This window comes from Callorhinus ursinus, unplaced genomic scaffold, assembly GCF_003265705.2.
Source record: "Callorhinus ursinus isolate GAN/ISIS: 27379988/994484 unplaced genomic scaffold, GSC_fseal_2.0 scaffold2, whole genome shotgun sequence".
Lineage (NCBI taxonomy): Eukaryota > Metazoa > Chordata > Mammalia > Carnivora > Otariidae > Callorhinus > Callorhinus ursinus.
In genome coordinates this window covers 70,175,848-70,198,424 of record NW_027397064.1, presented here as the reverse complement: position 1 = coordinate 70,198,424, position 22,577 = coordinate 70,175,848, and the positions used below count along the sequence as shown (strand labels likewise).

The window sequence follows — 22,577 nt, the reverse complement described above, 5'->3', positions numbered from 1 at the left end:
ATTTTTCCCCTCAGTTTGTGGCTGGTCTTCATTTCCTTAACAATACTTTCTGAAGAGCAGAAGGTTTTGTTTTGGGGGGGGGGTTGTTTTTGTTTTTTTGAAGAGCAGAAGTTTTTAATTGTATTGAAGAACAAAGAAATATTTCTTAGTAACTGCCATATGCTCAACTTTGATCAGCACTGGAGATATAATAAAGCTTAAATTTGGACTTTTGTTTTTAACAAAATTGGCATCCATTGGCTTCTAGCCTACTTTTTCACCATCTGATCATGAAAGTTTCCACATCATTAAATATTATCTGAGAATATAATATGTAATGTGTGCATAGTATTCCCATGGCTATATCTTAACTATCCCTCTCTATTATGGGATGTTGATATTGATACCAATCAATCCTAAAAAATAGAGAAAAGAAAGAGAAATGCATGATTGCCATCCTTGAACAGAAGTCTCTGTGCACGTCCCTGATTCTTTTCTTAGTATGAATGCTTACAGTTCCAAAGGCTGGGGCAAAGACATCGTGCTTTGTTTTCTAGTTGTCTCTTGAGCAAGACTACAGATGTCTTGAAACAAAAATCTTGACCTCCTTGTGGTGCCTGTCACATTGTAGGCGCCCCATATGTACTTGATGGATGAATAGTTAAGAAGAAAAAGGATTCCACTGAACTTCATCCTCTCTGCTTCCTCTGGCAAAAGAAAATAGGAGTGTCCCTCAGCTGTCTACCTTGCTTTCTGAGATAAAGGGACCAAGAAGAAAGTTTTCTTCTGAGAGAAAGCTTGCCAAGGAGAGGTGGGTTCCCAGAAAGCTCGGTGACAAGCCCTGTTGCTGCTCAGCAATGCCCTTAGGGGGCCCCACCCCCTGAGCATATAAAGCCAGGCTGCACCGGGGCAGCAGGTGCTGGTACTCAGCCTCCAGAGCATCGTCCTGGCCTTGGCACCGGCGCTGGCACGCGCTATGGCAAATGAAGTGCAAGTCCTGCTCTCCCCGCTGAAAGGGGGGCATCCTCCTGCAGGTAGGCTACCCATCTGCCCTCTGCCATCCTGCAGAGCGCCCTGGTCTCCCTGCAGCCACTGCTCTTCTTTCCATCAATGCCTGCTACGGGGGCACCCCAGCGGAGCCGGGGTTCTCAACGTCCCCTGTTGCTTTAACTTCCCACCGCCTGATGGCCTCCTATGTCTTAGAACTCTCTGGGCTTGTGAATAAACCCCCTGAGGATTTGTCAAGCCCCAGTTGAATTAAAGCCTCATTACAGATGAAGGTGTAAGGGATTCAGAGCTTGTGAAAAGGGATAGCTAAGGTTGGACCTTCCCTCCCAGGCTGTAGGTGAGCAGCAACACCCCACAGGAAGAAGATTTACTGCCATGGCAACCTTCTTCCCAAGACGTGCCAGCTCGAAGACCCAGTCACCCCAAGCTGACTGTGCACCCTCTGACTTTGGACCCAGGCAAACCCACTTCCGCACAGAGGACAATTTTATTTTTCTCTTTCTTCTCAGGCTTTGGGGTTGGGCGAGGTTAATCCAGAATGTAGTTTGCCTTGTCATCAAACAAACAGGCACTTTTTAATACGGACCCAAGCCCTGGAGGGGGCTGACTGGGAAAGGTAGCAATCAAGGTGTTTTGCAAAGTATCCACAGTTTTCTCTCACTCTTTTTTTTTTTTTAACTTATGCTCTCTGAAATACGGAAATTAGTTTTATTGTATTTAACCATATGTTCATATAGATTGGCTGAGGCGTGCAGGACTATTTTTAGTCAGTTTTATGTTCTTTCAACTGCCTTCCTTCTTTTTTTCCTTAAGAAACATCTCAAAATCTCAACCACTTTGTCCTTGCCTTTCTCCATTGACAAAATTTATTTATTGGCATAATGCTTTGGCACCTCTAAGCCGAGCTTATTTCAGTCATCTTTGCTACAGAGGATGGTGGCAGCTATACCCTTCAGAAAGCTTCAAAAACTGACACAGAGGTTCGATGACTTTCTGGTGGGCTGCCCACCTGAAAAGAATCCGAATTTTACTACTAATTCTGAGCTTCAAGTTCTGGGCACCATGCCCTGGTTTCTTGTGGCAGACTCCTGACATTTTATACTTAAAATTGGATTTAGCAATAGTTAACATTATCTATATCTAAGGTCAATGATGCTGGGGGCACCTGGTGGCTCAGTCATTTGAGGTCACATTCCTGATTTCGGCTTAGGTCATGATCTCAGGGTTGTGAGATCCAACCCCACATCAGGCTGTGCACTGGGTGTGGAGTGTGCTTGGGATTCTCTCTCCCTCTGCCCTTCCCCACCTCTCTAAAAAATTAATAAATAAAATAAAATAAATTTTAAAATTTAATGATGCTAACTAATGGTCAGGAAATATACATGCAAATTATCAGAAGAGACATTCATAATAGAGAGAAAAAAAACACATTGTCTTCCCACCACTTCTACCCGAATCTTTCATGAAATGGGTAAGCTAAAACCTGATTTGCTAAATTACATTTATGCACAAAGAACACAGAGATAAACTTAACCAAATGAAAGTTTGAATGAAACCACCAGGAACTTTCTGTCCCACCACTAATGATTGCTAATTACTCTGTGTACATAGCACACCATGACTCCATCAAGCATGTCATAATGCCTCTGGCGTGACAATTAATTATTATGAACTGTGACACTACAGATAAGAGGTTTGGGATAATTAGAATGGAGATGAAGGCAGACTTTTGCCTCCCCACTGAGAGCAAGGGAACAAAGAAACCTCATCCTTCAGCTTGTCTTGCTACATATTTTAAGTCTGAACTAGTTTGCTATGGTACAAAATTTTATTTATGGAACAAAAATAATTCATTGCCAAAACACCACTAAATTCTTCACTGATTTTTATAAGCAATATAGAGATCCCTGAAAGTGGGCAGCAGGTGTGATATGGCGGGAAGGTTCTGACACCGCATTTGGAATCGGGCAGAGCCTTGGCTTAACCTCTGCCTTCATTCCACACCTCTGGCCTCAGAATCCTCATCTTTAAAGCAGCGGCTAATAAATAGCATCGATATTATATGGTTGTTAAGACAATTAAAGGAGAAACCCCATGTAAAGCACCTGGCGCATGAATGTTAGTCCCCTTAAAATGGAGGTCTAGTGAAACACATGGCTGGCAGAAGGAATGATTCTCCCTGATCGATCGCAAGATGATCGATCGCAAGACAAGTTTTCTTGTCCATTTCTTGTCCTGATGTTCGAGGGCTGCATGAGGCCCGGCCGCGGCAGTCGGAACAGAAAGGAATGGAAGGAAATGGACCAGATACATGTGCCTGCCTCATCATAGTTAAAAATGAAACCTCTCAGAAACCAACCAGCTATAACTCCGTCCCACCTACGTGTGGAGTGCTTAGCCATGTTTCTTTCATGTATGTTTATATAGTATACATCTCAATTTGGTTAGCCCTGGTTATAATTTGTGCTGGGAAAAAGACTATATTAAACATGAGGTGGTCAAGGCGCTAGTCAGCTTAGCTTTGGATTTTCTGCTTTTTTGATTTGCCTCGCTCTCAGTTTTAGAAGAACCCCATTATATGAACGGCCAATGTGTGAGTGGAAGGTGATAGGAGGAAGCCAAGTACATGAGGAACTAGAAAGGGCAGGAGTTCCTGAGTTTTTCTGTATTTCTTGCAGGTTGTAATTGGGTTTAAGTCAAATGAATCAGAGCCATCAGAGGGGTCACCGTGGAACCCCCAGAGAATCAGTTTTCTGCCTCGCTAATGAGAGAGGGAAGTTTGGAGACATGCCCAAGTATGAATCAAATACAGAAAAGGAGAGGGAAACCATAGCTACCTAAGGGCCAGGATCATTTGAAATAGAACAAACACCGAAGGCTTCCTTCTCTCAACTCCAGTCTGCTCAAGTCAATGTATGGGGGTTGATCTGTGAGGCTCGAGGAGAGGTTGTGAGACCCACTCCCCCACATATCACGGGGACAAGGGTTTGGATGACGGCAAGACCAGCTGCTTTCCTAGACACGGCAGCAGCCCTGTAGACAGCGATGCGCCATCATCCTTGTTTCACAGAAGAGCAAACTAAAAGTCAGCAAGGTTGAGGGACTTGCCCAAAGCCACACCGCCAGTGGGGGCCATGGGGCTGAGATCTGAAAATAAAGTGGGCCCCATGCCAAAGCTCTCCTGCTCTAGAGCCCTCTCTCTTTACTTCACCACCTTTTCCTGACTTTCCTTTTGGGTCTTGATTGACATCTTAAAATGGGCTGACAAACTGACTATAAGTGCAAAGTGAATGTTTTGCGAACATCTAACCTTTTAGTTAAAATCTTCAAATATAACAGCTCAGTCACAAGGCAGAGTGTGCACAAACCTTTGTGTTATTCAGCTTTTCCCCTCCATTTTCCACTGATTAGTGAAGGAAAAAAGCTTACTTTGCGGGCATATGTGTGTTTATCTTGACTATCCTCTATCAAAAATTGTTGTCTGGAAAATCTTAACTGGAAAATTATCATATAGCATCCTTAACTCAAGGGCCTATTTTTGCAAAGTTATACACTACAAAAGCAGCCACAAGAGTATAATGCTTACTCAGAGATAGGAAAGCAAAGGTTCATTTTCCCCACATAAATTTAGATTTTCTAATGAAACTATCCAGAAGGGCATCTCTCTCTTTTACATTTTTTATCTCTAGTTCATTTTGCTTAAAGTCTTTTTTTTTAAGATTTTTTATTTATTTATTTGACAGAGAGAGAGAGACAGCATGAGAGGGAACACAAGCAAGGGCAGAGGGAGAGGGAGAAGCGGGCTTCCCAGTAAGCAGGGAGCCCGATGCGGGGCTCGATCCCAGGACCCTGAGATCATGACCTGAGCCGAAGGCAGATGCTTAACGACTGAGCCACCCAGGCGCCCCCATTTTGCTTAAAGTCTTATCCTTATGTATTTGTACTCAAAGAACTGTTAAAATGTTAAATCAGTTCATATTTTACCTTGCCCAATTCCGACTGGTCCTTCTACAGAAGTTCAAAAGGCAATATAGTCCCAAACATGGAATTGTGTAAATTATTACAACTTTAAGTAAACTAAGTTAGATACAGTGAAACTTTGAAGAGTTCTCATGAGTCGGACCTATCTGGTCTATCGAACATGGGCAAGTATCTGATTGTGTTGGACTGTAAATATTTATTTACAATGGTTTATCTCGATTCTGGGAGACAAGTGTGACTGGTGTTCCCAGCAAAGCTTTGAAGATGACCCTCCCACAAACTGGTTCCATCTAGTCCAGTCACACCAAGTAGTGAGAGCCTTAATCTATATCTTAGCATCATCCATGTAGAGTATGGGGATATTCTCCTCTGTGTCTTTCTACTGTACATGGCTGACCAAGCAAATTACCCACCAGAACAAGTTTGATACAAGAACTGTGCTCTGGAAATCCAAGGTGTGTGTGGTTTACTTATGCTTCCTAAATCACTGACTTAGAGCACAGAGCCCCATCACAGAGAGGATTCAAAGACTCCTGGATGAAAGTAGGAATCTTCTAGGAGGACTTTTAATTTCCCTTCAAATGTCTCTGTTTTATTGTTCTTAAGAACATTCCTAAGAATGCATTCTTAAATTTCTTTTGGCATTTACTTTTCTGTTAAGTGCCTTATATTCTTTCCAAAGGGAGGAAAGTGATTTTATTTTGGAGGAAAAGACTTAAGAATAAAGATCACCTAGTTCAACTTCCGGCAAATTCCCCCAAAGCCTTCTGAGATGTTCATGGCAGGTGGACTCCTTTTCTTTAACAGAGAGCCAAGGGACGTACTCTTGTACTAGGCAACCTACTTCCCTTTGAATAATACAATCTAGCCAGGCTAGTAGCCAGGCTCTGCCTTTCTGGAACATTCATTCTTTGGCTTCAGTCTCTCCTCTGGAACAACATCAAATAAATACGAGTAATAACAATTACTGTGAACCAGGTGCTTGTGTCACCTCTATTGTCAAGAGCAACCTCAACAATTAGTATTATTGAAGGATGCAGAAACTGAGTCTTAGAGAGGTTTAAGTAACCTGCTCAAGGTCCCAGAGCTCAGTAGGGGTAGAGCTATCTGACCCTACATAAAATTTCCTCACCAGGAGGGGCACCTGGGTGGCTCAGTCAGTTAAGCATTTGACTCTTGATCTCAGCTCAGGTCTTGATCTCAGGGTGGGGAGTTTGAGCCCCACGTTGGGCCCCACACCTGGAGCCTACTTAAAAAAAAAAAATTTCCTCACTAGAAAATCATTCCTCCTCCACATGATAGCCCCTCAGATCTTTGAAGATGGCACCTACACTCTCTTGAGGCTATCTTCTTCAGAAGTGATCTTTCCAGGCTCCCTTGTTCCTCCTGTGACATGGCTTCCTTCCTCACACTGGTCCCTCTCCTCTTGACTTCTTCTCTAGGTTGTCAAGGTCTTTGCAAATCAGTAGCATAGAACTCAACATTCCAAAGGCATCTCATTTTTAACTACTGCTTATTTTAACTATTAACAAGTTTGCTTCTATAGTTGGTGATAATAATCAGTCCAGGTAGAAGAAAATATGTAGGAACAATAGCATCAAGGAAAACACAAGGAATATTAATAAGAAAATAATTACAGAACTCCGTATTTCAAAAGCACTTGTCACAAGGAGAAAGAAAAACACAGTTGGGAGGAGTACTGAAGGCCCAAGCTCTAGACCTCCTGTTTGGCTCGTCTCAGCGCGAGAGAAACAGCAGTGCTGTGAACACCAACCCCCTCACACAGAGGCACACCCTCCTCAGTCTTCCTGGGAATGCCGTCCCTTGGTTTATTTCACATCTATATTCCATGGCTGTTCAGAAGATGTTTTCTCATCATTTGATTTCTGTTGCTGATTACTTTGTATGCCTTTTTCTCATATAATGTGTGTCTCTCTCTGTGTGTGCATGAATTTAAAGCAGACCATGTGTAAAAATAGCATTCTTTTCCTAGACTGCATCTAATAATACAAAATTCTAATGAGAAGCTTTTATAGTCAATGAAAAAGCAACTGGGTGATTCAAAATGACCAAGTGGAGTTTATTCCTTGAATGCAAGAATGGTTTGATAGTAAGATATCCATTAATCTATCTTTATAGATTAGTATCTGTTAATACAAGTAACCACACGAAGGACAAAAAGCATGGATCATATCTATGAATGCTAAAAAGGCATTTGTAATTTTGAAGACCAGTGAAATAGTAATAGAAGAACATTTCCTTAATATGAAAAAATATATAAATATATATAATATTTGCATATGTATCTGTATGTGTGTATCCATCTAAGTACACATCATACTTAATGGGAAAATACTAAAAGCCATCTCTTAAAAATTAGTATAATGAACATGTCAACGATCACAACTATTTAACATTATTCTACAGGAAGTAGTACTATTATTTTTTAAAGGTTATATAATTTTTTTACCTGAAAAACCTAAACGAATCAACAAAAAAACTATTACAAACAATAAGAACTCAATAAGGTCTGGTTATAAAATCAATGATATAAGAACAACAATCTGTCAGAGTTAGAATTGAAGAATTGACCCCATTTATAACAGCAACAGCAACAAGCAAGATAAAATGCTTAAGGAATAAACCTAACAATAAATGTGTAAGATTTATGCGAACTAGTTACTGAGGGACCCAAAAGAAGATGTAAGCAATGGAAAAGCATACCATGTTCTTGAATAGAGAGTAACCAGGAATATAAACATACAAATTTTCCCTTTAAATAAAAACCTATAAATTTAAAGCAAGGCCATTAAAAAAATACCAGCAGGACTTTTTGTGAAAGAATTGACAAACCAATTTTAATGTTCATATGGAAAAATAAGTTAGAATATTCTGCTAGTAAAATTCTGCAAAGGAAACAGCAAAAAAGGACTCTCTATCAAACATTGAAATGTAATGCTACATTGTGTGTCAACTGTTCTTTAATAAACATATATACATATATATGTACATACTGCTACATTCATTAAAATAGAGTTGCAAGGGCATGTAAATGGACAGAGAGATTAATAGAACAGAGTAGAAGTCAAATAGAAAAAAATGGACAAAAGAAATTGAGCAGTTCATAAAAACAAAATAGAAATGGCTTCTAAAACACAGAAACAGGGGCGCCTGGGTGGGTCAGTTGTTAAGCATCTGCCTTCGGCTCAGGTCATGGTCCCAGGCTCCTGGGATCCAGCCCCGCATCAGGCTCCCTGCTCGGCCTGAAGCCTGCTTCTCCCTCTCCCACTCCCACTCCCCCTGCTTGTGTTCCCTCTCCCACTGTCTCTCTCTCTGTCAAATAAATAAATAAAATCTTTAAAAAAAAATAAAACACAGAAACAAGCTCAACCTTTAGTAAAATAGAAGATATGCAAATTAAAACAAGTTATCTTTCTTTTTTAACTTACTGGTCAAGAAAACCAAACATTTTCCAGCTGCCATTGTTGCCAAAAGTAGGGGAAAACAATCACTGTCATCATTATTCGTGAGGTTGTAACTGGTACAGCCTCTGGGAAAGACAGTTTGGCAAGATGTAACAAAATTCCAAATGCGCATACCCTTAAGAACTAACAAGATCACTTGTAGGAATTTATCCCACGGGTATACTTGCACTTGTGCAAAATTATGCATATAAAAGGATATTTGTTGCAGCACTGTCTGTGACATCAATGAATTAGAAACATCTGAAATGTCCAACATTTGGGAATTGGTTAATAAATACAGAACATTCACATAATGAAATTTTAAAGCAGATGTGAAAAAGAACAACCCATTTCTCCATTTATAGATAGATAGGGAATTTACTCCAAAATTTATGATTGAATGAAAAATATAAACAAACAAGATGTAGAACAATGTGTATCTTACGCTGTCATTTAAACAAGAGTAATATGTAGAATATCTGTGGACGAACACATAGGACACATCTAACATTAGCAGTATCTAGGGAGATGAACTAGGGGCTGGAAATGATGGTGGGAGGGAGACTGCAGACCCTTTCATGCTTTTTTGAATTATGTGCCTTATGCATGTTTCACAAAATCAACAAACTACGTAATAATTTTTAAAGAACAATGATAAAGTCAAATTCCTAAGCGCATCAAGAAATAGAATAGGTTTTCCTTACTTTTCATTTTATTGGAGCTAGTTTTAGAATTTGCCAATCTGACATTTCCATAAAAAGAATTAACAGGTTCAAACAAATCAATGTCCATTTAGCTTTTTCTCATTTGACCTTGTCAGATTTTAGATGTGCAGATTTCCTGGGAACAGAAAGAAGTATTTGCTTTGACTTGCAATCTGAAATGGGTTGTTCCTTTTCAAAAGTTGATTTCATCTGACACTGTTAAACACTTGAATAGCTGTTAGGTCATCTGTAGCCTAATTAACACTAATTGATCTCCTGAATGGCAGGATTATTAATGTAGTTTAATTACTCATTAGAACATCTGAGCTTGGCCAACGTCCAGAGGTTTGGGGTCTGGGATGGAAGGTGGGGTTCTGGTGGGATCAGAGGCATCGCTCTTGAATTAAATGCTTGTTACCACCGCATGCCCTGACTTTTGGCTCATCTCTTGGAATCTGCTTTTGAATGCTTTAGTTGAAAAGAAAAAAAAAAAAATGCAAGCCTTGCACAAACTTTAATCTTGTGGGAAAACAAGAGGGTCACATTGTGATTGTCTGTTGCTATCATAAAGAGCATAATTGGTTTGATAACAAGAAAAAATGTTTTTCAGTGAAATGCCTAAGGGAGTATGTTGCTATTCTCCTCCCAAACCAAAGGTGTAAACCTCTGCTGCTTTTTTTAGCCTCAGTTCCTGCTCTCTGAACATAAACAAGCAGACCTCAGCCTTTCTCCGCTTTCCCACCTTGTCTGCATGAGACAATATTTTTTTCTTCTATTCAGTTCAAGGTAACGTTTTATTGTGTTGTTTTAGATAAAAGTTTAGGTCTTCAAAAAGTAAGTTCTAAAATTCTTTTCAAATCTAAATTCAGACCTTGAATAACAAAAGCAAACCTACTCCTTTTATTCTAACCACGACTCCTGTGTTGATGCTTACTTGTTTATAGTAAAGGCTGGAGGAATGCGCATTTCCAAAAAACAAGAAATTGGCGTCCTGGAGAGACATACCAAAAAAACAGGATTAGAGAAAACAAGGTAAGGAATACCTAATTTCTTCGTCTTCATCACCTCAAGGACTTTTGAGTGACTGCTTCTGGAAGTCAGAGGCCTCCCTGCATTTTAGGACAAACCAAGGCTCCCTAGGCCTTTGCTGAGCAGGGTTAGAGGCAGCCAGCTGAGGAGTGGTGACAGGGGCTAAAGATGAAAGGCACATTCAGGTGAAAGGTGGCTACCTTCTAGAAGACTCTCTCTGGGCCCCCTCACTACTCACATCCTCCTCTTCTCTGCAGCCAGCCCAGCTGCCTTGTACTTAAAAAGCACAATCCTGAGTGCATCCAAACCGGACTCATATTCCTTGATCCTATTATCACATTAGCTTTTAATGTCCCTAGGCTGGCCCTGTTTTCATAATATGCTTTCTGCTATCACAAATCTTCTGAATTAAAAATAAATATTTTGGGGGGGGCGTTATTTTAAATCCATCACTCAATTATTTAGAAAATAATGGCCACTATATTTGGCATAGCCAGAGGGCACAGAGACACTGAAGTTGGTTTCTCCCCGCTCCTTCCGCTGTAACCTTGACAAAAGACACCATTCCCCGCGCTCAGCAGAGAACTGTGGGCTGGGCAGGTGCACAAATGGCCCAACCAGTGGACTGTGGTTAAGGAAAATGACTGTGTTCGAAAAGAAAGAAACGTGCAAAACTGGCTCCTCCAAGGACGTAATGGGGGCGCTTCAGAGACCATTTCCACAGATGAGTTGAAGAGAGATTCAAACGGAGTCAATTAGAGGACGTTCAGGGATGCATCCTTAAGATGTATAATAGTAGTCTCAGAAACGGAATGCAGAAGGAAATAGACTATGGAATTTCTCTGGCTCTTTCACATGAAATTATATCAAAATCTCTTTTAAACGTTTCTTCCCAGTTTCTGGGAAGGGAATTTTCTGAGGATTTGTTCCACTTTAAAATGAAATGCTCATTTGCCCCATTACCAGTATGTTTTTGTTTCTTCTGATATCAGAAAATAACTGTCACATAATGAAAGCTAAGGCTGTAAATCCTCAATGGCGGGGGTCACATATCATTTATCTTCTGACCCAACCTCTAGGACAGTTCTTAGAATAGAGAAAGCACTTGAAATGACACCAGACTGTTGTTGAATTGCAGGCTGGTTTGATGCTGTTACTAAAACCTAACCAAGCCTAAGCCCTGTTTATGGTGACCCTGGTTAACATGCCTGGGCCAGGGGCTTGGGAACTAAAAAGTCTTGGCTTGGAAATGACATCCAGTTGGCAGCCAGTGGACAGGGCAGTCATTGCTCTGCACCTCAGGAAACGGGGACTTACTTAACTATGAATTCTGACATCAGCCGAGCACTGTAGGAAGAGTTGACCAGAGAGTAATAAAGTGGAGATTGGAACCCTTTTTAAAAACTCAATTGTTTTCTAATAGTTATTAAAAAATGAGAAGGGGGGGCCTGGGTGGCTCCATTGGTTAAGTGACTGCCTTCCGCTCAGGTCATGATACTGGAGTCCCAAGATTTGAGTCCCACATCGGGCTCCCTGCTCAGCGGGGAGTCTGCTTCTCCCTCTGACCCTCTCCCCTCTCACGCTCTCTCTCTCTCAAATAAATAGATAAAATCTTAAAACAAATGAGAATGGGACCACTGAGGAACATAAACAGCAAGAAATAACTCCCTCTCTCTCTTGCCCTATTCACCAGCAACAATTACAGGTTTTTGGGGCCTGATGTGTGTAGGATTTGGGGGCCACATTTTTTTTTTAAGATTTTATTTACTTGACAGAGAGAGAGAGATAGCAAGAGCAGGAAAACAAGCAAGGGGAGTGGGAGAGGGAGAAGCAGGCTTCCCGCTGAGCAAGGAGCCTGATGTGGGGCTTGATTCCAGGACCCTGGGATCATGACCTGAGCCAAAGGCAGACGCTTAACAACTGAGCCACCCAGGCGCCCCATGGGGGCCACTTTAAAGAAAAATAGTAAAACATTACAGATATGAAAGGGTTCGGCACCGGCCTGACTAGGAAGGAGCTGGTGCAGGGGGAGGGCCCTGAAGCTGAAACTTCATTTGCTCCACCCTCAATTCACCTCAGCTGTTGACATTCCTCTGCTTGAGGAATTGCGTGCAGGAGATATGAGGGCCTCATTTTCATGGACAAACATCCCTCCTGACATCTTGGAGAATGGCTTTTGCAAAATGTATCAGAGGAAATAAATTTCTAAGTATCATCAGTCTATGTCCATTTCCTAATAACTTCCACTCGCCAACGCCAACCATCCAGAAAAAAAAAATGCCAAGAGCAAAGTTTCCATCAAGAAATTGTACAAGCAGGCTCAGCCCTGATTGATGCTCTCCTACAAAATACATTGGCCTGAGAAAAAGAAGCCAAACACAAAAGAGTCCATGCTTTGTGATTCATTTTATGAAGTACAGAAACAGTCAAAACTAATCTGCAGGGCTCTAGGTCAGGGTAGTGGTTATCCTTGGGGGCAGCTGATTTGACTAGTTATGAAGAGTCACCAAGCTATATACTCCAATGAAAAGATGAAATAAAAATACACCAGTAATAATAATTTGGCCTACAAAGATTTTTGTAGCACATGGGCACACAGAAGCAGAATTTTTTTTTCTTCTGGATACTGCCAAGCAGAGTAAAAGCTTAAAGGCCAAGTAGATAGTCCGTCCTATCAATCATTTAGCCTCCCTAGTAGGAAAGTTTTCCGGTCCTATATGAAATTTGGTTTCATCTTTTTTTTTTAAGATTTTATTTATTTATTTGACAGAGAGAGCAAGAGAGGGCACACAAGCAGGGGGATTGGGAGAGGGAGAAGCAGGCTTCCCGCCGAGCAGGGAGCCCGATGCGGGGCTCGATCCCAGGACCCTGGAATCATGACCTGAGCCGAAGGCAGACGCTTAACGACTGAGCCACCCAGGTGCCCCATCTTACAGTACCATTGCAAGTGTTGCCAATATGAAATTTTGTTTCATTTTTACAGTACCATTGCAAGTGTTGCCAAACTGCAGGCGATGGATGCTCTGAATGACACACTGGAGAAGGTGAGTGGGGGTGTGGGTGAGGCCCCTCACGGGAAGCTCCGAGTCAGTATTTATGCAACGCGTCAGGCTGCATGGGTGAACGAGCACTGAGCACTGAGCTTTTACCCAACTGAGAGATTTGCCATCTTGTGAAAGACTCTGCCCTCAGTCCAAGGAACACAAAGAAGTTTTGGTGAGAAGAGCTGTTTCTCCCAGATTCCTAGTGTCTATTCAATAAATCATTTCAAAAATAAGATAGAAAACAAGGTAAGAATCCTGACACCAAACTGGCAGAGTTGTACTTTGCCATCCCAAATATTCCTCAGAAACACTGGCATGTTTCTTAGAAAAAAGCAGCCTATGTATCGGGAATTCAGCAGTGTGGGGCCTTCCTCCCCACCACTGCGTACCCACAAGGCAATATTTGATTTGAGGTGAAGGTTGGGGGGTGGAGGGTTGCACGGGTTAGGGCTGGAGGAGCACTAGGCACTGGCTGAGTTTATTTCTATATCTTGTATTTCTTCTGAGTAGCTCCGGAAACTCAGAAAACTCTTACCAGATCGACAGTGGTTTGGTTTTGGATTTACTAGTTTGTTTTTAAATTTTGTAGGTAAACTAAGTGAGGGTCCTTATTCTATTTCTAGGGGGCAGATAATTTGCATTGAAAGCAACAAATAACCACTCTTTCTGCTGCTCTCACGTTAATTGAAGGGACAGGACTGTGCGTAATTTACAGAAGGAAGACTAGCTGTCACTGCCAAAATCAGGGGTCTGGAAAAGATGGGAGCAGAAACTGAGCAGCTAGACCTCTAGGGGCCTCCATGTGGTAGCGGCTTCTCCACTTACTATTGGTAGGACCTTGAGCAAATTACTTCTATTGTGCCTTAGGTAAGTTATTTGTAAAATGGAGATAAGGAAGGGCGCCTGGGTGGCTCAGTCGGTTAAGTGTCTGACTCTTGATCTCAGCTCAGGTTTTGATCTCAGGGTCTTGATCTCAGGGTCATGAGTTCAAGCCCTGTATCGGGCTGCATGTCCAGCATGGAGCCTACTTTGAAAAAAAAAAATGGAGATACGGAAGACTTTCAGGGTTGCTGTGTGGAATGAGTGAGTTTGTACATATGAAGCTCTTAGAACAGTGCCTGGCACAGAGTAACCTGTTTGCACTCTACTTAGTAGCAGTGAAATAAGCAGGCGTGTCCTAAGTCCATGGGATGTAACCAGGCAGATGGTACTAGACAAATCTTTTTTTTTTTTTTTAAGTCATCTCCATGTGCAACATGCCGCTGAAACTCACCACCTCAAAATCAAGAGTCGCATGCCTTATTGACTGAGCCAGCCAGGTGCCCCAGTACAAGGCAAGATCTTGATTATAGGCTATAACTACAAAGCCTTCTAGTGTGGGGGGCTTGGTTCTCCCACAAATAGATTTGAGCTGAGGTCATAAACAACTCTTTGCCTTCCTGGCTTTAGAAGAAGGGCTGGGATGAATGTGCCAGAGCAACACAGCCTGCCAGCTTCTGCATCCCACGTCCTCTCGCACCTGCCCACCAAATGCCGCTTCTGCGGGGGCCACAGACTGTGCACAGTTGTAAATGGAACTGGAGGGATTAGACACATTCCTCTAGGATATATGTTAACCCAAAATAAAATGTTTAAAGAAAGTGGTCAGTAGAGGTTGATTATGCTATACATCAGTTACCGTGCCAGAGTCTACACTGTTTTTTATAGACATATATGCTTATGTCTTGACATAGAGGAGTTCTTTTCCATTCAGCTAAAAATATCACTTCCTTATTCCACAGATTAAAAGAAAAACCAAAAACAATAACAACAAGTTGTATTTTAAACTACAAGAAAACATTGAGATGGTGTGTTGTTACAAATACTTTTAACAGCCACTCTACCTGTATAAAAAAACAAACAACTTTAACACTTAGTTCAAAGTGTACTGTAGTAGGACTGTGGCTAAGAGTGCATAGTTTACTGGTTAGAACAGGGCTGATATCAGACATCAGTTGTGTCTCCTGCTGGCTCTGTCACTGAGATTTCTTCCCTTTTCTATGCTTCTGTTTCCTCATCTGTAAATGGGAATGTGGCTAATAGTATCCACTTCACAAAAATGTGAGAATAAAACGAAGTTATATAATATATGCAGAGTACTTGGCAGAGCCAGGTACAATTAGCTCTCATGAGTGTTAGCTTCTATTCCCAGGTGGGTATCCTATAGGACAACACTCAAAATCCGAAGCAAAGGATAAGAGGCCAACAACAAAATCAAGTCCCAAGATCACCATGTATGACTATCTTGAATATGGTAATTGGTGGGAATCCATGTGTCTTCTTACCACTAAGAAAAATCGTCCCTGAATTCATAGTTCAACCTGAAGCATAATAAGATTTTTTTTTTAAGAGAGAGAGAGCGCACAGTGTGAGAGGGAAGGAGGGAGGTACAGAAGGAGAGAGAGAGAATCTTAAGCAGATCCCGCGCTAAACTAGGGCTTGATCTCTCAACCCTGAAATCAAGAGTCGGACGCTTAACCCACTGAGCCACCCAGGAGCCTCTAAGATTTTATAGTAAAAGTCAACTTGGGGTGGAAAGACCAATGCCTTTAAAAAAATAGATCTGTTGAGATCAGCGGTTGTCAGGAGCTGGGGGTGAGAGGAGGGGTTAACCACAAAGGGACAGGGGGGAATTTGGGGGGGTTGAGGGTTCTGTCTTTTGATTTTGGTCACAAACTGTATGTACTTGTGAAAACTCATGGAACTGTACCATAAAAAGGGTATGTTTTGCTGTAGATAAATTATACCATAATTTTTTAAGTGAAAAAATGCATAAACTATATTGCCTCATACAAAAAAATTAAGATATATAAAAGCTAGAGAAATGTAAATAGAGATATCTGCTGATGGATTTTCACCAGCATAACCATTGCCCCCACAATATATATCGTCATGAAGACCTAAAAATATACAACTGGCCAGAAGAAATACAGTAGCAGAAATGAGGTTTGGGGTGCCTGGGTGGCTCAGTCGTTAAGCGTCTGACTTCGGCTCAAGTCCCGCATCGGGCTCCCTGCTCGGCAGGAAGCCTGCTTCTCCCTCTCCCACTTCCCCTGCTTGTGTTCCCTCTCTCCCTGTGTCTCTCTGTCAAATAAATAAATAAAATCTTAAAAAAAAAAAAAAAGAAATGAGGTTTATATCCTCTGCATTTAGTAACATTCATACATGCCCTCAGCTAGAATTATGTCTGGTTCCAAGAACCCATGTTAATTCTCATACCAAAGTAAGAACTTAAGAGTCTAAGGCAGTGGGGCGCCTGGGTGGCTCAGTGAGTTAAGTGTCCAACTCTTGATTTCAGCTCAGGTCATGGTCTCAGGGTTGTGAGATCGAGACCTGTATCACCTCCACGCTGAGCATGGAGCCTGCTTGGGATTCTCTCTCTCCCTCCCCCTCTGCCCCCAGCCCCACGCATATGTGTGCACTCTCTGTCTCTCTCTAAAAAAAAAAAAGTCTAAGGCAGTAAGAGGACAGTCCTATTCATAGGATCTCATCAACCACTTAAACATGGCAAGAGATTTCTATCCATATGTTACTCCTCTCTGGATACCCTACTTTATTTTTTTGTAAAAGATTTTATTTATTTGTCAGAGAGAGAGAGAGCACAAGCAGAAGGAACTGCAGGCAGAGGGAAAAGCAGGCTCCCCGCTGAGCAGGGAGCCCGATGCGGGACTCAATCCTAGGACCCCGGGATCGTGACCTGAGCCGAAGATAGCAGCTTAACCGACCGAGCCACACAGGCGCCCCTGGATACCCTACTTTAAAATCAACCTAGGGTTTGAGATTTGGGAGATTGAAAAACAATCTCCCAAAGCTTGTAATTGTATGAATCTAAGTGGGAAGCAGCCTGAAATTTTCCTTTCCCACTATTTCCCCCAACTCCTCCCTGCACACAGAACTCTCTCCCTCTACCTTTTTCCTTCCCTCCTTACCTCTCCAGTCAGCCCTTCCTGTCTCTCCCAGCCCTGCTTAATGAGAGAAATCATGTTGCCTGGTGACAGGCCATATAACCTGGTATTCCTGCAGAAAAAGGTTTATGTAACCCCAAAATTCCCTCGGCTGAAAATCTGGGAGAACTGGTCTCAGACCAAGTTCCACCAACTCCTTCAAGGCTGTTTGACCTTTTAGAAGTCACGTAGCTCCTCTGAGATTTATGGTTGTTCATTTAATCTTTTTTTTTTTTTTTAAAGGCAGGGAGTGAGAGAGGATGATACTGCCAAATATAATTCTTTAGACAGTTATGGAAGTTAAATTTGGCAATAATTGTGAAGCCACTCTGAACATGAGAGTATCCAGTTGAAGCATTAGTGACAAGGTTGGGTTATGGTGTGGAGGGGGTGGGCTGTTGAAGCCTAGTTAAAGTTGGGGCACTTTTCAAGTTGCCAAATGTGTCATCACTGCAGAGTTAGTGAGATGTATGGGAAATGGGATCCTGAGGGAGCGGAAACTCTCAAAGGCATCTGCAAATCTAAAAAGGTTTCTCTTGTTCTGTAGAAGAACATCACCGTAGGAGTATCCTTGAATTTCATGGACTCGAGCTGAATGTTTTGTTTTAAGCATTTTGCTTAACGGGGTGTGGAAATCTAAGTGCCAACATTCAAGTTGGAAGTTAACACCCTGGAAAGATGAATGGAAGAGCTCCCAGTCTGCGAATACTACCTCACTTCGGGCTCTAAACCAAAACCTGCCACTGATTTCCTTGCGTCTAGAGTTTCTTTCCCAGCTCCAATCATAACAAGTTTTATTATACTTCTTTTGCTTTTTTCTCTGAAACGAAAACTATAGGTTCTGAGGTCACAGCTACCCAAGATGAAGGTAGATTCTCCACGTGGCAGTTTCTATTGATCTGCTTTTCAAGTTCAGTATGTTGCCCCTTATGTGATGGAGTCACAGCAAGACAGAAATCCTTATACACACACTGGCCTTGAATTCTTTCTCTTATGGGGTTACCTGAGATTCTCTTATCCTAATGAATCAGACAAGAAACACCTTTCTTTTTTACAAACCCTGTCATTTTATAAAGACTAATGATGAGAAATCCAAAGCTTCACCAAAGCTCAGATGCCAGCCTGAAGCTTCGTTGGAGGTTGTACTCTGGAAAGCTATTCCTACTTATTTCTGGTTCCAGCTTGAAAATACAATCTTCTTATCACCACTGATACAAAATCTATAGCAAAGAATTAGGGCATTTCGAGGTTGACCATTTTACTGATAGTTTCTTTTTTTTAAGATTTTATTTATTTATTTGACAGAGAGAAACACAGTGAGAGAGGGAACACAAGCAGGGGGAGTGGGAGAGGGAGAAGCAGGCTTCCCGTGGAGCAGGGAGCCCGATGCGGGGTTCGATCCCAGGACCCTGGGTTCATGACCTGAGCCAAAGGCAGACGCTTAACGACTGAGCCACTCAGGAGCCCCTACTGACAGTTTCAATTCTGATGGAAGACTCTTTATAGACTCTCCACCAACAACCCCCAAGTCCTTCTACATTCAGGTGTTCCCCATTGAGGGATTAGAGCATATGAGAACAAGGACTTGATTCTCTTATATATTCAAGAGTTGCTGGACAGTCCTGCTACGGGCTCCCTAAAACCTGTACATTTGTAATTTAATAATTATGGGCAGTTTCCCTAAGGCTGTTATCTTTGCCAGAATTATTTCTACTTCCTTCTCACTCGTGTTGATTTTTTTCCCCCTTAAACTTTCCGAGTTCAGTTCACAGATGGCCAACAGGCCCTACAGACAGCCTCCCATTCCTTCTGATCTCCAACAGTCCCCTCCTGAAAAGCAGTTGAGCAGAACTTTTAGGACCTCTGTTAAATGCCTTAGTAAAAATGTAGCCCCTAACCCTTGTGCATTACTGGTGGGAACGTAAAATGGTACAGCCACTATAAAAAACAATATAGCAGGGCGCCTGGGTGGCTCAGTCGTTAAGCGTCTGCCTTCGGCTCAGGTCATGATCCCAGGGTCCTGGGATCGAGCCCCACATCGGGCTCCCTGCTCCGCGGGAAGCCTGCTTCTCCCTCTCCCACTCTTGTTCCCTCTCTCGTTGTGTCTCTCTCTGTCAAATAAATAAATAAAATTAAAAAAATTTATAGCAGTTCCTTAAAAAATTAAACATAGAATTCTATGATCCAGCAATTCTACTTTTGGGTGTATACCAGTGTTTATAGCAGCATTATTCACAATAGTCAAAAGGTGGAAGCAACCCAAATGTCCATCATCATATCATCCATATGAACGGATAACAAAATGCAGTGTATACACAGGCAGTGGGGTATTAGTCAGCCTTCACAAGGAAGGGAATTCTGACACATATTACAACATGGGTAAGCCTTGAAGACATGATGCTAAATGAAAGAAGCCAGACACATAAGGACAAATCCCACTGGAGTCCACTTACATGCGATACCTGGAGTAGTCAGCATTCATAGAGATAGAAGGTAGAATGTGGTTGCCAGAGGCTGGAAGGTGGGAGCGGGAGTGAGGCGTTATTGTTTAAAGGGCACAGAGCTTCAGTTTGATGTGCTGAAGAAGTTCAGGAGATGAATGGTAGGGATGGTGCAAAACAGTGTAAATGCATTTAATGCCACCAAACTGTACGCTTAAAAAAGGTTGAAATGGTAAATTTTGTCCTGTGGATTTTACCACAATTTTTTAAGAGATTAAAAAAAAAATTATAGCCTCTAAAGGGCGGAGATATGCCTAGAGATGGTCAGGTCATGAGTCGGTGCCTCTGCCCCTCCTTTCCCACCCTCACCGTGGTCACTCTCACGGCCACTCTGTGGCTTGGTCTCCTCAGTGACGACTTGTCATCTTGCCCCGTCTCACCTCAGCTACTTGCCCACATTCTGTTATGTCCAAATTACTTGTTGCTTCCTTTCTCACTCCCTTCACCTTGTGCTTGACTTGAAGTAAACGGGCAGGCATCCCTCCCACCTGTAATCTCTTGTATGTGGTTTAGAGCCAACTTGAAAGAATCCATCTGTTCTAGTTGACACTAAAGACACCAGTCTGGAAGAAAACTATTGAAGTTAGTGGCCTCTTAAGTTTCCTTTTGGTTCTAATGTTAAAAGAAAAACATAACACTCTGCCCTTACCACACTCTAAAATGTCCTGTGGCCCAATGATAATTGATGTGACCAAAAAAAAAAAAAAAAAAAAAGTCACTGCCTCTTTTTTTAGATTCTAAAGCAACATTTATGACCAATCCCTCAATTGTGTTTCTCCATTCCTCCTAGAACACCAGCAGAGACCATCCTTGGGTTTCATTGTGATATTACTTCTGCCTGCTCATTGTAAAAGAAAATTTTTAGAAAAATACTGACAGGCAAAGTAAAGAAGAAGACGGGGAATTGCCCATAATCCCTCAGAGATAACCATTGTTAAAACTTCAGTGTATACTCTCCTAGTGTGTTTAATTGTTTAAGACCAAGAAGAAAGGACTTTCTGGAGTCAAGTTTCACATGAGAAGGAAGGCTGTGTGCCCGGAGCTCAGGGGTATTTGAGAAGGGATATAAGGCACATATGTTTTCCCTGGCTTAGAAGAGCCCAAACAAATCATGAACAATGTGGTGCTTGGGGTCATGTGCAGTTTATCTCCCCCTTTATTTAACTTGAGTGTCAGGGCAAGGGCATCTAAGTTCTACAATGATAAGTTAAATTCCTCATGAGCTGAGGCATCCCTTCCTTGCTGGCTAAGATAGGTGTCCTTTGGTATTTGTATCGATCGGCTTAGAAACCAAGAACTGGAATGGACCCAAAAGGTCACGGGGTCCAAATTCTTCTCCTAGGAATACTACATCTGAATTGCTTACAGCATTGAACATCTTTTCCATCTGAAGCTGTCCTTAGTGTAAATTCCATAAGATCTCTCGATTCTATATGAAATTCCTCTTATTGTCAAAATCTCAGTCTGTGTTCATTGAAAGACACTTGCGCCATTTTCCTCACAGATACCTTCCATGGGGTGACTAATAAGATCTCCTGTTACCTGAAGCTACTAATCACTCCTCAGCTTTCTTTTTACCAGGCTGTTGAGACTGAACCATATGAAATTGCCAATATTGGTCCATTGTTTACCTACAAAAACAGCCACTTCACACGCTTCAACATACTAACTGACCCTAACTCTCCCCAACATCTTTCAGAGGTTCTTTATTTCTGATCTTTTGAAAATGGAGGTGTTCCTCCCCTGTGGGCTCTTCTCTGGTGTCCCCTACAGCCTCCTTAGAATATAGTGATCCATATATGCACCAGAATACTTTAGTTAATCTTGGAAGACTGATGAGATATAATTAAGCATTTCTACCTTTAAAAATGTCCCTTCAAATTGTACATATAAATGCATATGTATATTCTGCATATTATCTTGTGTATGATATAGTTTATGGTTTTCAAAATCGGAAGCAAGCTAATGAGAGAAACCTGGATGAATGCATACCCGTGTGAGTCCAGAGTTGGAGATGGTATGGGAAAAAGACATATGAAAGAAGTAACCAGAACTGTGAAGTTCTCCTGACCAACTGTGTTGCTTTCTGCTACTCTAATACTGCATGACCAAAAAGATCCAATACGCTTATTTTTTCTTTCCTTCTCACCTTTAGCTCAGCCATAAATTTCCAGCAGTAATGCACCTGGCACATCAAAAACCCAGACCTGCCCTGGAGAAGGTCACTCCGCTGAAAAGGATCTACATTATTCAGCAGCCTCGAAAATGTTAAGCTGGAATGTAAAACACAGCCATCTGGCCAACTGCCGCAAACATCAGACAGCTTAGCGAAAAGGACCAAAATTTTCCATAGGCCCAGTGTACTTGCTTGGTAAATAAAACAGCTTTTGTATCTTCTCTTTTGACTTTAGATAATAAAGCATCCAAATTTATAAATCCAGTGCCTTCCTGGGCCTCATTTTGGTCCAGGTCAGGATCCCACTGATATTTACATAGGTAATCCTGTGGAAGAAGTGGATTGTGTGGAAGAATCCAAAAGACTTGAGTATTCCACTCCACCTCCCAGGATAAGCCCTCTCCTTGATGCTGACCCTGAGCTGTTCCACCCACAGTGAGTTCTTTCGGAAGGACAGAGGTGGGAGAGGAATACTCTGAGCTGTGCAAAGGTCAATACTCTATGCAAACGTGAGGAGTGATTCTTCTTGGTATGTTTGTCCTCAGACGCTCCAGCTTTTACTTGAGGTGAAAGGTCATTTCCGGCTCCCCACATAAATACGTAAGTTTGTTTTGAAAATTTGGTGAGGGAAAATGAAAAGCTTAAATTTGTTACAAACATAATCTCTTCTTTAAAGCAATCGAGGATGAAAGGTAGAATTATAGTTTC

General features: G+C 41.8%; 1 protein-coding gene across 1 annotated transcript; it reads left to right on the top strand.

Moving 5' to 3' along the window:
* Positions 1–941: 941 nt before the first annotated feature.
* Positions 942–22,100, top strand: DAPL1 (death associated protein like 1). The gene is made up of 4 exons (XM_025854652.2): positions 942–1,013; positions 10,081–10,168; positions 13,149–13,209; positions 21,849–22,100. The coding sequence occupies exons 1-4, from the start codon at positions 956–958 to the stop codon at positions 21,963–21,965; spliced, it is 324 nt and encodes a 107-aa protein (XP_025710437.1). The 5' UTR covers positions 942–955; the 3' UTR covers positions 21,966–22,100.
* The last annotated feature ends 477 nt before the right edge of the window (positions 22,101–22,577 follow it).

Bases quoted from the DNA above. Each gene is read 5' to 3' on its own strand.
- DAPL1 (XM_025854652.2), top strand. From the start codon at position 956: ATGGCAAATGAAGTGCAAGTCCTGCTCTCCCCGCTGAAAGGGGGGCAT. The intron at 1,014-10,080 runs GTAGGCTACCCA...ACTTGTTTATAG, and splicing joins AGGGGGGCATCCTCCTGCAG to TAAAGGCTGGAGGAATGCGC. The intron at 10,169-13,148 runs GTAAGGAATACC...TCATTTTTACAG, and splicing joins ACAGGATTAGAGAAAACAAG to TACCATTGCAAGTGTTGCCA.